The sequence below is a fragment of the Penicillium nucicola genome (genome assembly GCF_028828085.1).
Source record: "Penicillium nucicola strain IBT 29836 chromosome Unknown utg000005l, whole genome shotgun sequence".
NCBI lineage: Eukaryota > Fungi > Ascomycota > Eurotiomycetes > Eurotiales > Aspergillaceae > Penicillium > Penicillium nucicola.
In genome coordinates this window covers 1,580,175-1,593,814 of record NW_026643129.1, presented here as the reverse complement: position 1 = coordinate 1,593,814, position 13,640 = coordinate 1,580,175, and the positions used below count along the sequence as shown (strand labels likewise).

General features: G+C 49.2%; 6 protein-coding genes across 6 annotated transcripts; 3 read left to right on the top strand and 3 right to left on the bottom strand.

Moving 5' to 3' along the window:
* Positions 1-592: 592 nt before the first annotated feature.
* N7511_005674 (uncharacterized protein) lies at positions 593-2,055 on the bottom strand (the record flags this gene model as incomplete). Its single annotated transcript, XM_057128051.1, has 3 exons — positions 593-980; positions 1,036-1,654; positions 1,713-2,055. 3 exons carry the CDS (start codon positions 2,053-2,055, stop codon positions 593-595), a joined length of 1,350 nt encoding a protein of 449 aa, XP_056984568.1.
* Positions 2,056-3,393: 1,338 nt separating this feature from the next.
* On the top strand, positions 3,394-4,974 carry N7511_005673 (uncharacterized protein; the record flags this gene model as incomplete). Its single annotated transcript, XM_057128050.1, has 1 exon — positions 3,394-4,974. The coding sequence occupies one exon, from the start codon at positions 3,394-3,396 to the stop codon at positions 4,972-4,974; it is 1,581 nt and encodes a 526-aa protein (XP_056984567.1).
* Positions 4,975-5,507: 533 nt separating this feature from the next.
* N7511_005672 (aldo/keto reductase) lies at positions 5,508-6,790 on the bottom strand (the record flags this gene model as incomplete). The annotated part of the gene is made up of 4 exons (XM_057128049.1): positions 5,508-6,014; positions 6,131-6,487; positions 6,543-6,693; positions 6,762-6,790. 4 exons carry the CDS (start codon positions 6,788-6,790, stop codon positions 5,508-5,510), a joined length of 1,044 nt encoding a protein of 347 aa, XP_056984566.1.
* Positions 6,791-7,229: 439 nt separating this feature from the next.
* N7511_005671 (flavin-containing monooxygenase) lies at positions 7,230-9,307 on the bottom strand (the record flags this gene model as incomplete). The annotated part of the gene is made up of 7 exons (XM_057128048.1): positions 7,230-7,528; positions 7,588-7,794; positions 7,853-8,353; positions 8,439-8,525; positions 8,587-9,023; positions 9,069-9,185; positions 9,237-9,307. The coding sequence occupies 7 exons, from the start codon at positions 9,305-9,307 to the stop codon at positions 7,230-7,232; spliced, it is 1,719 nt and encodes a 572-aa protein (XP_056984565.1).
* A 1,169-nt stretch (positions 9,308-10,476) lies between these two features.
* N7511_005670 (uncharacterized protein) lies at positions 10,477-10,974 on the top strand (the record flags this gene model as incomplete). Its single annotated transcript, XM_057128047.1, has 1 exon — positions 10,477-10,974. The coding sequence occupies one exon, from the start codon at positions 10,477-10,479 to the stop codon at positions 10,972-10,974; it is 498 nt and encodes a 165-aa protein (XP_056984564.1).
* Positions 10,975-12,100: 1,126 nt separating this feature from the next.
* N7511_005669 (Zn(II)2Cys6 transcription factor domain-containing protein) lies at positions 12,101-13,576 on the top strand (the record flags this gene model as incomplete). Its single annotated transcript, XM_057128046.1, has 2 exons — positions 12,101-12,208; positions 12,401-13,576. The coding sequence occupies 2 exons, from the start codon at positions 12,101-12,103 to the stop codon at positions 13,574-13,576; spliced, it is 1,284 nt and encodes a 427-aa protein (XP_056984563.1).
* Positions 13,577-13,640: the final 64 nt, after the last annotated feature.

Genomic DNA, 13,640 nt, shown 5'->3' with positions numbered 1-13,640 from the left:
TTGGCCGGTCCACTTGGACTTGGAGTTGGAAATGGAAAGAAGAAAAGAGGAGAATGGGAAGATCAGAAGCTCAAAGCTTCAAGGAGGAGAAGTTGAGGTTGTGATGACATAATTCTACAGTAACAGTTGGAGCCCTGGAGCTCAGTGCGGAAACCCAGAATTGATCATACAATTCTTGTAAAGGTCTGAACTGGAGTATATTGGTATTAGAGTTACTAGTTACTACTGAATCTGCTTTCTTTATAACTCCGGACTGCGCCTGATTCTTAGGCAGACAACGTACGCAAGCAGCCCAACCGGGAAGTTGACATTCCAAGGGTCTTGGCCTAGACTTTAACCTGGGTACATGTATAGTACTAGAATGAGAAATAGCAATGCTTTTTGAGATAATGGACAAGCTACAACTGTGAATGTGATACAAAACTCCATAGAACTAACTGGAAATGATATTTCCCTTGTCTTTGTTGCGGGTGTCATCCCACAGTGTAGAAATTCGGAGATAAAACGCAGATAGGCTTGTGGCACTTCCCATTGACAAGTAAGATAAAGCTTCACAATGGTATTGCCACTCCGATTCATTCATCGTAATCCCTCAAGCTGGGGGTAAAAAAGAACCAAATAGAACCCCCTGGATCATTGCATAAGCCACCATGCTGTATACGGCAACTACCAACGTGCGGCTTAGCTTGGGCGAACTCGAAGCCGTGTCCACAGCACTGGTAACCAAGAACCAATACCATAGAGGATATCCCGACGAGATCCGATTAATGATCTGCACGTGATAGCTAGTAAATGCCATGACGGCCAACAAACCCTGAGGGACCGCCAGCCGAGTAAGCATGGATCCGGGGCTGGTTGACGAGGAGGATGGGCTCTGTAATCCCCACACAGCGGACCGACACAAGAGAGCCAGCATTGGACCAGCCAGCAAGAAAAGGGGGAGGTTGGAAATGGTCCAGTATCGCAGGAACCCGACATCCCTAGAGGGAGGTTAGCATAACCATATTTCGGGCGAAAGAAAAGAAATCTGCTTACCAATAGCGTTGCTGAACCCAACCATAGATACTCGGCACAGTCCACTCGCACCATGGCTGGAGGTCAGTCTCGGACAGGCAGTACGTGCGATAAGCCAAAAATTGCGGAATGACCACCCCAGACGCGACAATACAACCGCCGAGGATGATTACTGCTAGTCGAATCGTGTTGTGCATTGTAGGCCCCTGGGTCAGAGTCTTCCAAGCCAGGATGACGGCATCGTAGGCAAAGAGGAACCCACTGAGAACACCATTGCTACGAACCATGGTGGCCACGGCAAATAGAGCCGCAGAGGTGAGGACCCGGAAATCTCGCAGGCCGACTGCATTGTTGCGTTCCGCAATGAGGGATGATGAGTAAAGGTAGAAGCCGGTCATGTTAAGGAAGGAGACGATCGACTCTCCGTAGGGGGCTGACATAAACGCGCCTGCTGGCGAGATGATGTGCAAGGCTGCGGACAAGAAGCAAATGAGGTGTTGGGCAGCCGTTGCATGGCCAAAGATGTTCGCCGATAGACGATACAGAGACAACACCGACAGATAATGGGCGACATGGGACAGAGCGACTCCCACCACTGCGGTGGTATTTGGCCCAATGACTCCGCCGGTGAGCTGAATGCCTATTCAAGATGATCAGCCTGGCGAATTGATATGTGAAAATTGAGAGAAGGCAAGTACCCGATAGGAAAAGAGATAGAAGCTTGGTGTAGCCCCAGCCAAAGGCCCATTCTTGCTCATAAATGTATCCCTTTTCGGCAATATCCAGGAAGTAGATGGCGTCCCATCTGGCGAATTTCAGAGGACCCGAGAGTGGCTCTGACTGACCGCCCGCTGGGTTGGCAGCATACGATATCAAAGAGGTGGAGGAGTCATAGCCCACCCCTGGACAGTAGGCCACAACAAAGTACAGGACCGCCTTCCATAGCCAAAAGGCGACTGTCAAGCTCCGAATGGGGTTGTCCAATCGCAATAGTTTCGCGTACAGTGGTGGTGGCCTTTGAGTCGGCTGAGTTGGTGCCATTATCCCCAGAACTCAGGAACTACAGTACCGAGGAACTTCCCAATGCGGATAGGCCAGAGTGAAAGAAGTTGACTGGACATAAAAGGATGCATAATTAGTCAGCGGATGTCAAAGCCCTGATGGGGAAAAGCCTCGGTCCATTGTGAAAACTGGTATAGTTCTGGCGTCCCTTGGAAATCCGGTCAGCCTTAAGCTCGATTATTGGGTCGCCACTAAGAGCTAGGATGACCCCTAGATCGAAGCTAAAGCAAATCATACCAGGTTGCAAGCAAGTTACCAGCTGAGCTGCGGTCAGCGTCCAAGAGTTGCGGTATACTTCTCTCTCCTTGCCACACATGACCATCGCTACATTTGTCTCCCTTTGTACCGTCTCCTATGACACCAGCCCCATGGAGTCGGATTCTAGAAAACTCTAGCAAATTTTGTAATATTTTGGTCAGAGAGCGGGAATTTTAGTCAGTTGTCCGTGGCCGAGACCGACGCCGACAGGGGAGGTGGACACGGAGCACTTATTCGTCCGAAGTGTGAAGGTTTGGCAGGACGATTACCTCGGGAAAAGTCTGCGAGTGGGAATCCCCACTTCTCTCGCACAAATGAAAGAATTCTCAGCAGATTAGCAGAGGATCCAGATATTGTGTCCCGTACAAGTGTATCTACAGAACTCATGCCAAGAAGCCATAGTCAGGATGACGCGGGTTTCGGAGGTTCGCAAAAATGATCACCGCGGAACCGGATAAGTCGGAGACCGTACGAGGCCGATCCCGTTGGCACAAGTTGCATTATTCACGATCCGATCCACTGAGGCGTTAGTATGGTCTTTGGCTGGTCTTTGGCTGGGTTTTTCTATAAGGCTGACCGCCCATTGTATCAGCCTCTGGCTTTTTTGACTCTCCCTCTAGTCAAGTAGCAGTGCGATCTCCTTGCGTCAGCCTCACTTTTTGCAGGCGTCACTTTTGTACATTTCCATTCCTTTATTTTGGCTGCTTCTTTCATCGTTCATCTGGGCCTGCACTTACCTGCGCCTCCCCCCACACACTCGTACACGCCTGGGCTGAACTTTCCCCGCAGCTGACGCGTTGAAATTTGGTTTATATCGTGAATACATCACCGCAAGACCTTGGCATCGACACCAATGTGGCTCCGCTAGGGCTCAAGAATGCTGTTGAATCTTGGCCTGACAGCGGATGCCGCAGCTGCCCATACACATGATTCGAGTCCACCTGTCAACTCTCCGGTGTTCTCCTTGTCAGCACTTCCATTGCTGAGCACCTTCTACAAGCCGAAACAAGCCGATGGTTCAGGGGGTGTCCAGGGTTAATTTCGGGATTGACTTCCGCCATGGGGATGAGTCCGGTCGAGTCCGCAGAGAGCGAAGGGGAAGCATCACAACCACAGCAGCTTCCCGTTCGACCTCGTACCAGTCGTGCGACATCTGGAAGAAAGTCCACGCGGCTCAAAACCACCTACCAATTCGCCCATCCTGCCTCGCACGCTCGTCACAAACGGTTGCGACTGCGTCCGAAGCTCCTGCTACAGCTGCAACAAGTGTCGCAAACACCTCGACCACTGCCAGTCGTCGATATCCTCCCCTCGACTTCATACCTCCCCCTGTTGGCGCGAAAATTCCCCGCCATCTATCGCACCAGAAATGGACTTGGTCCCTATGATTTGATTGTAGTCATCAGTGAACAGTACGAGCGAACGGTCACCAGCATACCCGAAAAACACGTGAGTTCAGAGGATGAGACGGACGACCATCGCGAGGTAGTGGCGACTATCTGTCAAAAGACGCAAGAAGATGCTCGATTGAAAGGCAAGGCAGAGATCTGCTTGAATTTTGGACCGGTCTGGGAGGCAACTCCACTTCCAAGTGGTTCATACGAGTTTGTTGCGCAGACCGACAATGGTGCGCAGGTTGTGCGATGGGCGTTGCGCAGTGGGAGGAACCGCCGGATGACCGCGCCTGCGGGCATGAACTCCCGCGATGAAGGCAAGCGATTCACCTTCAGCGTTCTCGACCCGACCACCCGCCGACACCCTGTCATTGCATCCATGACTCGCAATCAGTTAGAAGTCCACGATGAGTACTCCATGACTACCCGGACCGGTACTGGCCCTACGACTCCGACTTCCGCAATGTCCGTAGTAAGCGATGCCTCGGATGACATGCCACTTGATGCGAATATTGTTACGCTTGAGGATGAATTGCGAACCTTGATCATAACCACCGGCGTCTGGGTCGCCTTCCGCGAGGGGTGGTCCCATAATTTCAGCTACGGCGACCCGATCTCCTCCGGCGCACGATCAGTCGTGTCTCCAGCTTCCTCAAGAGCTGCATCTCCGACGGTAACCAGGAATGACCACGACCCTTTCCCTGACAATGACGAGGCCAGTCCCACGAAAGGAGCCAGTGGCAAGCGCTGCATGTCAATATCAGGTGTTCGACGTTCCAACACAACCGCGGCGGCAGACGATACGCAATATGGAAGCCTGTCAAAACGCTCAAACTCGACCGGCGCTGCATTCATGGAGCGCGCTAAACGACGCTCTGCCTCGGGACTGAGTACTCGGCTGAACCGGCACAGCATGTTCACTACAGGCGAGCATGGCCGCGATATCGTCGTCTCCCGCTCTCGTCCTGCATCGTTACGCCAAAATTCTTCCTCGTCAGAAGAGCCGTCTCATCTGCCTATCCGATCGAAAACCCCGACTCTCAAGCCGGAGAAGGAGAACACAAAACCTACGAGGTCAGACAAAGACATTTCATCCTCAACTCCTCACCAGGCACAAAAGGGTACTAGAAAAGAGAAGCCCGAACCATCCAAACAAGACATAATCGATCCAACTTCCAAGCCCAAACGCCGACACCGTCTCAGTACCTTTTTCCACATGTTTAGCCGAAAGCACGATATTCATTGACCTCCATACCTACCACATACCCATTCATACGGTGGCTAGCCCACACGTCATCACCAAAATTCTAGCATCCAAGGGCGTTCTCATACTCAACATCACGATCCGTCTGGCACGGATTATGTTAACTTCTTTTGTACTCCATTTCCTTTTCCTATTCCCCATTTGTCATCTCAACTCTTGTCGCATCCCAGCTAGCATAATGTATCTTTGCATCTGTGCATCTCCATTCCGGTATCTTTCTTACCCTGCCATGTACCCTGTGTCCATGGCTCATGTCTTGTCTCCCAATGACCGATGGGCCATGCGGCGATCTTGTTTAACGTACATCGCTGGCCATATTCTCATGGTAGACATGAATACAATACTCAGTTATTGATGAATCCGTACGTTCCAATTTGGGCATTTAGCTACCGTGAAAGAAGATACTACCCTCAAAACATGAGGCGTTGAAGAAGCGCCATAGGCCTATATCCAACTCTCTCCAAGCTCTCACGAATGAACCAACTCTCAATGTCATTCAAACCAACTCAACCCAATTACCTCTCCAGAGCAGTAACAGTCCTAGGAACATAAGGCTCCTCAAGATAAGCAATCTCCTCACCAGTCAACTTGACAGAAATACTCTCAACAGCCTCATCAATCCGCCCAATACTATGCACCCCAACAATAGGATTCTCCCCCTGATGCGAAAGAGACCAAGCAAGCGCAACCTGAGCCATACTCAACCCCTTCTTCTGCGCAATCTCCTCAACACGCCCAATAATAGCCTTATCAGCCTCGCTCTCGCGAGCCCGCACAAACATCTTCAACGCCCCGTCAGTGTTCTCCCGCACCGTCCCGCGCGAATCATACGGACGAGCCAGCGCCCCACGCGCAATCGGCGACCAGGGGATAATGCCCACGCCCGCGTCCTGGCAGTAGGGGATCATCTCGCGCTCTTCCTCGCGCGCCAGGAGATTGTGATAGTTCTGCATGCTAATGAACTTGTGCCAGTTGTTATTCGCGGCGATGTTTTGGAGAGATTGGAATTCCCACGCGGCCATCTGGTACAGCATTAGCCAAGATCCAAATTCACCTCCACGCTGGTTTGCATTCCGTAGAATGGATTGTTCACGACCATGGCCTTATCGGCCGGCGTGGTAGTCGCAGGTCCACTTACCGAACTCGCACCTATATACCTGACCTTCCCACTCTCCACCACATCGTTGAGAGCCTTCATGATCTCCTCGCGGGGCGTCTCCCGATCAAGACGGTGGATCTGGAGTACATCGATGTACGTGCCTAGACGGGCGACGCTCGCGTCTACGGCGTCGAAAATGTGTTTGCGGGATAGGCCGACGCGGTTGACGAAGTCGTTGTCGTTTCGGCCGGATGCGCTGATCGGTGGGTAGTTGCCTGTGTCGTCGACGCCGAAGAAACACTTGGTCATGATTACCACGCGGTTGCGGGGGATGTTGTACTGTTTCAGTGCTTTGCCGAGGATTTCTTCGCTTTTGCCGTGAGAGTAGACATCGGCCTGGGTATTTGGTCAGTAAGTTAAGGTATACAGTGAAGCATGAGGAGGGACGTACGGTATCCCAGGTGTTGATGCCGCGCTTGTAGGCGTGCTCGATCAGGGGCAGGGCGTCTTCTTCGTTCAGGACCCAGTCTTGCCAGTCTTTGCTGCCGTAGCCCATTGTTCCCAGGATGATCTTGGAGATCTTGAGTCCTGAGTTTCCGAGGCTGGTTCGGGTTGTTAGTATCCTGTCCTTCTTTGTATTTCTTGCTCTTGATAGAAAGGTTGTATGTACCGGACGTATTCCATCTTTGTTTCGGCCATTGTGAATGATATCTTTCGATCACTGTTTCTGTATACTAGTCAGTCCTATTGAACTACACGGTATAGTTGCATTTCAGATATGACGTCAGGCCGATGAGGAGAGTAGAACTAGGGGAACTCACAGTTTGCAGTAGTAACAGTGAGACAATGAGAAGCTCGTAGAAAAAGAACAGTTGTTGAAAGTCCAATGTGACTCAATTTAATATCCACTTTGCGGTGTCGAATCGAACTGCCGAACTCAACAAGCGGGCATCTCTTAACCGATGAGCTCCCGGTTGGGTTTCCGTGCGCCACCAAAGTTCGCTGATCGGCCCAGAGGGTCGGATGTTAAACTGCTGTACGATCTACTGTATTACCCAAATCGGGGCGTACGATATTTCTGAAAATGAGGTGAATAGCGTCACTTGCTATTTATTACGTCTCCAGAAAGATTGGATCACTAGAAGCCCCATACGCCCAGTAGCTGGAAGAATCGAGTCATTACATGCCACATGTTGCTGGCTGGCGCTGCTTTCTCTGTCTGAGTCTGTGGGAATAGAATATCGGGACGGGGAACCCAGGGAAATTGATCAGGCACAAAGCCCACGGCTGTCACTCCATTCCCGAAACTGGCATAGTTGTCTCCTGCGTTCTGGTAGACCAAGTCGAAGTCTTCCCAGCGGATTATCTCGGTTGCAGCGTAATAGTGGAGTACGGTGCCTGGCCATGGCACGATGACCTTTCCGTTCTCGTTCTTATCTGTTGGAAGGTTAGTCAGGTGGAAAAGAAGGTGGAATGACCTCGCGAGACCAGCTTACACCAGGAGTTGCAATGTCCCGACCAAACCATGTGTGGCATTCTCGACTGCACCCAGTCGTTGAACTTTCTCTGGGCCTTCTCGGTTACACAGACTGATCGCAGTCTGTCTGTCTGCAGCCGGGATAGGATTCGGATCATGTAGTTACTTGCTCGTTCGATGCCTGGAATTGCTGATCCATTGACGGGGCAAATTGGTGGGTTAAACACTGAAGGTTTCGTTAGTAAAGGGGTCAATATGATAATGTTAGAATTTTCGATATTCACCAAAGAGATTGGGATATCCAGCAACCATCGCAGCCATATAACTCTCGCAAGGACCACTGTGGTCCCACTCCGCTGTCAAAGAATGTCCGTTGCGGCCGATGACAGGGAAACGTGGCTGATATGGTTCAAAGCCAGTGGCATAGACCAAAAGATCGCAGGGAAGCTCCTTGCCTGAGGCGGTAATGAGACTGTTTTCTGTCAGTTCAGCAATGGAATCCTTCACGTAAAGAGCATTGGTCTTTTGCAGGGCATCCAGATAAGGACCACCGGGGGTAAAGCGACGACATCCAGCTTCAAACTCTGGAAGAATCGCATTCAACAGCTCCGGGCTTTCAATCTTGGCTTTCATGAATGATTGAGCCAAGGATGAGAATTTGGCTTGGGATTTGGTTCCTTTCCATAGACCCAAGAAGCCTGCCGCTAGCGACTTCTCCATTTTGATGCATTCGTCATAGTAATTGTTAGGATTCGATTGGAAGGTTTGTTTTTGTTCTGCTGTGTCTGTCCTAGAGTCAGTTCCTTGCAAAAGTACCCTCGACCGCTGTCGACGTATCCTTTCGAGGGAAGCTACCAAGCAGGGACTTACAGTGACGCTGAGCAGCGCCGTCACCGGAAAAGACATGCGGAACAATCCATGTTGGTCCTCGCGCAACGTTGACAATGCTAGAGACAACTGCACAGCAAACTCGGTCAGTATGTGCTGCATGATTGGACGGACAAATATAACTGCTTACCGGGCTGCAAAGAAGCCACGCATTGAACTGCACTGGCACCATTGCCAATAACAACCACTCTCTTATCCTTGACCGCAGTATCAACTGGCCAGTTTGCAGTATGGACCTGCACACCCTGGAACTTTTCCCGGTCAGGGATATTGGGGAACTTGTAGTTATTCAGTCGGCCCACAGCATAGATGAAAACATCAGACCAAATGGTCCTCTCCTCATTGGTGTCCACATTGCGCAGACTGACTTTCCACTTGGACAAGCCCTCATTCCATTCAGCCGAGACGCATTCCGTACTGAAGGTCATGAACCGGCGCAGATTGTGGTTGTCCGCCACATCTTCCAAGTACTGGTGAATCTCTGGCGCCAGAGGATACAGTGAGGACCAGCGCGGGTTTGGTGCCCAGCTGAACTGATACGTATGTGAGGGAACGTCACATGTGCAGCTAAGCCATTAGTTATGCCTCATCTGATGTAGGATGGTTGCATACCCGGGATATCGATTCTCATACCACGTCCCGCCTAGACAAGGGTTTCGGTCGTAAATCTCAATATCAAGAGATGGAAGTGATATGACCGCATCGTGGGCAAATTGGATTCCGGAAATGCTGATGTTGTCAGGATAAGGGCTCATCGGAGTCATGTGGTATTTCACTTACCCGGCACCGATGACGATAGCTTTCAGTGGGTGCGCGATAAAAGCGCTTGGGATGATATCGGGCAGCTCCATGGTTGCAGAAGAAAGATTTGAATGGAAACGTGAGATGAGTGTGGTCTTTTATAGATAGGATGAGAGTGGCCCACGTGCGTGTCGAGGTAATGTTATCTTTGATACCTCGACATCAAATCAATCCCACTGCTGAGCTTGATTTTGATTGACACAGAATTCGATTCAAATGCAATGATTGACTCTGCAGACCGAGTCATCAGTGGCGCCAGCCGATGTATGGCTTCTCAGACCCGCTATCAATTCTCCAGGCGAGATGACATCAGTTGAGCAACTGGTACGTGAACACTAGGGGGGTTAGCAGACAGCTGCGTACTACATGAAATAGCGGTCTATGTATGGATCAGCACCTATGATGTAAGTTATAAGAGACTCCTCTACGCGCAGTAGGGCAAGACAGACACAAACGAGCCGTAAGTTTGTTCATTAAGTAGGGGCGTGTATCTACTCGTCTTGAACTTCGGATACTCTGGTGACTTTACTCGGACTGGCTGATAATCATGCAGCGTATTCATGAACGATCGACTTGGCATGCAGGAGCGGTTTATTTTTCATGCACGTATCTAGATGAGGTCTAGAGGGCTGAAGCATAACGCAGGACACGATTAGCCACTGCCAAATCCAATACATCATTGTAAGTTTCTCATTACTGGTAAAATACTAAGCCCGGTGCGTATGGTGAGCATGCTGAAAACCGTATACAGTAACAGAACTCAGGAGTTTGTATTGGATCTGCTGGACGGTGCCTTAGGTACACAAAGAGCGAGGAAAGCGGAAGAGTCGAAATCAAAGAAGCAAGCCAGCATCGACTATAGACATGAATATTGACAAGAATCATATTTGCATCCTCTTACTCTTTCTGACCGCTAGCACAGAGAGAGGTTTGATCTCACCACGAGACAATGCTAGCAATCAGCAAACAAGCAAGAATTATTTGCTAAAGGCAAGCAAAGTCAAACATAATGGACATAAGCATAGAATCATTTCACTTTCCTCGTCAGTTCTAGGATATTGACGCACGCTACGTGAAAGATTCCATATCACTATTCTTGGCTTGGATCGGCCCATCATGACATCCCATGAGCAATCCATGCGTAACAGAATCTCTCTTTGTCGATCGCATCAAGAAGCTCATAGTTTTAGACGGCTGTGAGCGTCAACGGTGGACTTCAATGTTGCCTGTATCCGATGACATCTTAAACATGACGATTAAAGCAGTTCACATCTGCTGCTTCGCTGATAGGTCGGGAACTAACGAATGGGGTGTCTTCCTTTCGGACTTGGAGGAAGATACACTGCCCGTGGAGGTCGACTGTGCGATTGAGAACCATTCCAACTCTCCACGTCCCCTTTTACCCGGTGGACTCAAGGCTGCATTGCTGTTTTATCCAAACTACTTTACAAACGCAGAGAAGAGATGGGATATCAAGGTTATCCCGGGGCAGACAGTTCAGGATGTCTACGACCTAGTGATTCAAGGTAGACTTGACAAGTTCGAGTTCACCAGCAATCGTGCTGGCCACCGATGGTGGATCCAGACTTTCATCAAACTTCTTTCGGATACGCACTTCTTTGTCGATAAAAGTCAGGTCAGAGAGGCCCTGCAGGGCTTGCGCAGATCTTGGCCTGGTGGATCTGATCGTCGTATTACACAGGGGCTCTTCTATTGATGAGAGACTGAACGGAGAATTTTCAATTACCACTTTCATAGATGTGATTTGTTTATTTTTTTGAGTTCTAGACTTGAATCTCAAAACCAATAACCTTCAGCCCGTGTCCCTGCAGATATGTCCCTGTGATAAATGTTTCCAGTGAGTAGGCTTTATTTTAGCTACAGTGGCGGAAGGTCTGATAGCTGGTTATTTGATAGTAATTGTTCTCCTTTTCTGAACAAGCAATTCCAGCGATATGATGTGCAGGAGACTATTCGAGTATGATGAAAGACCGACAAACCTCCGTAATTGCATCAAATTTCCGTATGTGCCCCAGGGTGACACACGCTTTCCTCCTTCTATAACGTCATTTTAGAACCACGCACATCACAAGAAAGTTCAGTCTAACAGAGGTGTTTAGTTTCACTGTCAGCGTGATAAAACATCCTTCTTAATGTCCCCAAGAGAAGGAGGATATCGCGGTTAACAAATACGACTCCTTGCGTTAGCAGTCTTGTTACATAGAGCGATTAGCCAATAAACAGATTCTCAATGCCAATCTTTGTCGTGAGCACAAAAGGAAAGTAAGAGTATATCTAGCGGCAGTTACACATAAGTGCAGCGCACTACTTTGCGTGACGTTGTCCCCAACAGGTCCATATATGAGCATGAGGTAATAGAAAATGACAATGTCAGGGCATTGGGGATTGATAATACCTGATATTTCCCGCGCTAAAAATCATACCGTCATAAACATTTTATGGAATGAGTGCCTCGACATTGTATTTACAATATTACACATACTGGGAACCATCAACCTTCGACTAGTTGTTGCTAAGCAAATCAGTCAAAACATTATCCCAACTGTTAGTGCCATGGTAAAGCCTTCTATGTTTAGTCTACAACGGACAATTCCGTAGGCAGACAGATAAGACGGCAGATCTTGAAATTGAAATAAAGCCGGCACGATGTGCAGCTGACACTAGTTCTCAAAGTTTCTTTCCTACTTCATAGGATTCCCTTATTCAGGTTTCACTTTTTGGCCCTCCCATCTCACGTGAGCTCTATTTTTATACTGCTTATGTCATGACGCAGGCTCCTCATCCCAAAGCGGCAAAAAAGAACCCGAGTACGACATCTCTCTATGAAGACTCGCTCCATGAAGGAAAACACGCAGAATATGATCCGATCGCGGAAGTCTCATTACAAATCTCGTGCAGGATGTGGCAACTGCAAGAGGAGACGTATTAAAGTAGGTCATTCCTTGGTCTTGTTCTCGTCATCCCCGTACCCCCGTTACCGTGAAATGAATCAGATAGAGATGAGACAGAAAAAGAGGGATAGTCTGCTAAGGCTTCTTCGCTCACTCATATTCTTGGATCCTCGACAGGCACGGACGATCAACGGCGAGAGGATTCAGGAGAGCTGTCCTAATGATTCACAGTGCGATGAAAAGAAGCCTGCGTGCTTAAAATGTGTTCATCATTCCATCGAATGCGACTTTCAGCAAGCTGCAGCATCGCTCTCAGCTTCACCATCCGCAGCCATATCTTCACCTACCTCGTCTCAAGGCTCAAAAACGCGATTCAGGTTCAAGCCCTCAAAATATCAATCCAAAGAATCAACACCAGATGGAACAAACCACCTATCTTCCCAACCCATCGCCACAGAGATCCAACCTAGTGATTTAAACCTCGAAGAAACCCTCACCTTCACGGACCTCCGTCTCTTCCACCACTTTGTCACACAAACGTACCGCACCCTAACCGACGAAGCAACAGACAACAACCGCATTTGGCAGCATCACTTACCCCAATGGGGGTTCTCAACGCCCTCAATCTTCCACTTAATCCTCACATTGGCAGCCCTACACCTAGCCCATCTCCACCCAGAAAAGAGAGCCCAATATTTCCTCCAAGCTGACAACCACTTCACATTCGGCATCCGGTCCGTGACAGCCATTTTATCAACGCTCAATGAAGACAACTGCCAATTGATCTATATGTCCGCAATGATGATCTGTCTGGTATATTTCGGACACGGACCTCGAACCGGTGAATACCTTGTGTTTAGTCGGACAGGCCAGGCGGAATGGCTCCTTCTAATGCGTGGTGTGCGCTCCATCCTGATGTCGAGCCATGATAAGATATTCTCCGGCGTTTTGGCGATCCAGCCTGACCCGAGCATTGCTGGTATCAGTCCGGAATTTCAGGATGAGCTTCGCATTCATCGGTCTCATCTTGAGGATGTTCAGCGATTTATCGAAGCGCAGACTGGTGGAATGCCTGCTGGTGAGATGTATGCTGGAGCGCTTACGAATTTGGTTGAGATGTTTGATGAAGCTTATTGTATTCGGAGTGCTGGAAAGGGTGGAATTTGCCTGATGCCTGTTGTTGTTGGGTGGATTTATCGGCGGCCTGAGGAATTTATTGGGTTGCTTGAGAAAAAGGATCCGCTTGCGTTGATCGTCCTTTCTTATTGGTGTATTTTGTTGAAGTTCATGGGTTCTTCTTGGCTTATGATCGGTTGGGATCGACACGTTATTGCTGGGATACAGTCGTCTTTGGGTGCTGAGTTTCATTGTCATATTGAGTGGCCTGTTGGTATTATTTGCAGTTGATTTGGAGGCAAACATATAGCTTAAACTATTGACCCTGTCTGATTCGCATCAAAATGAAGATACT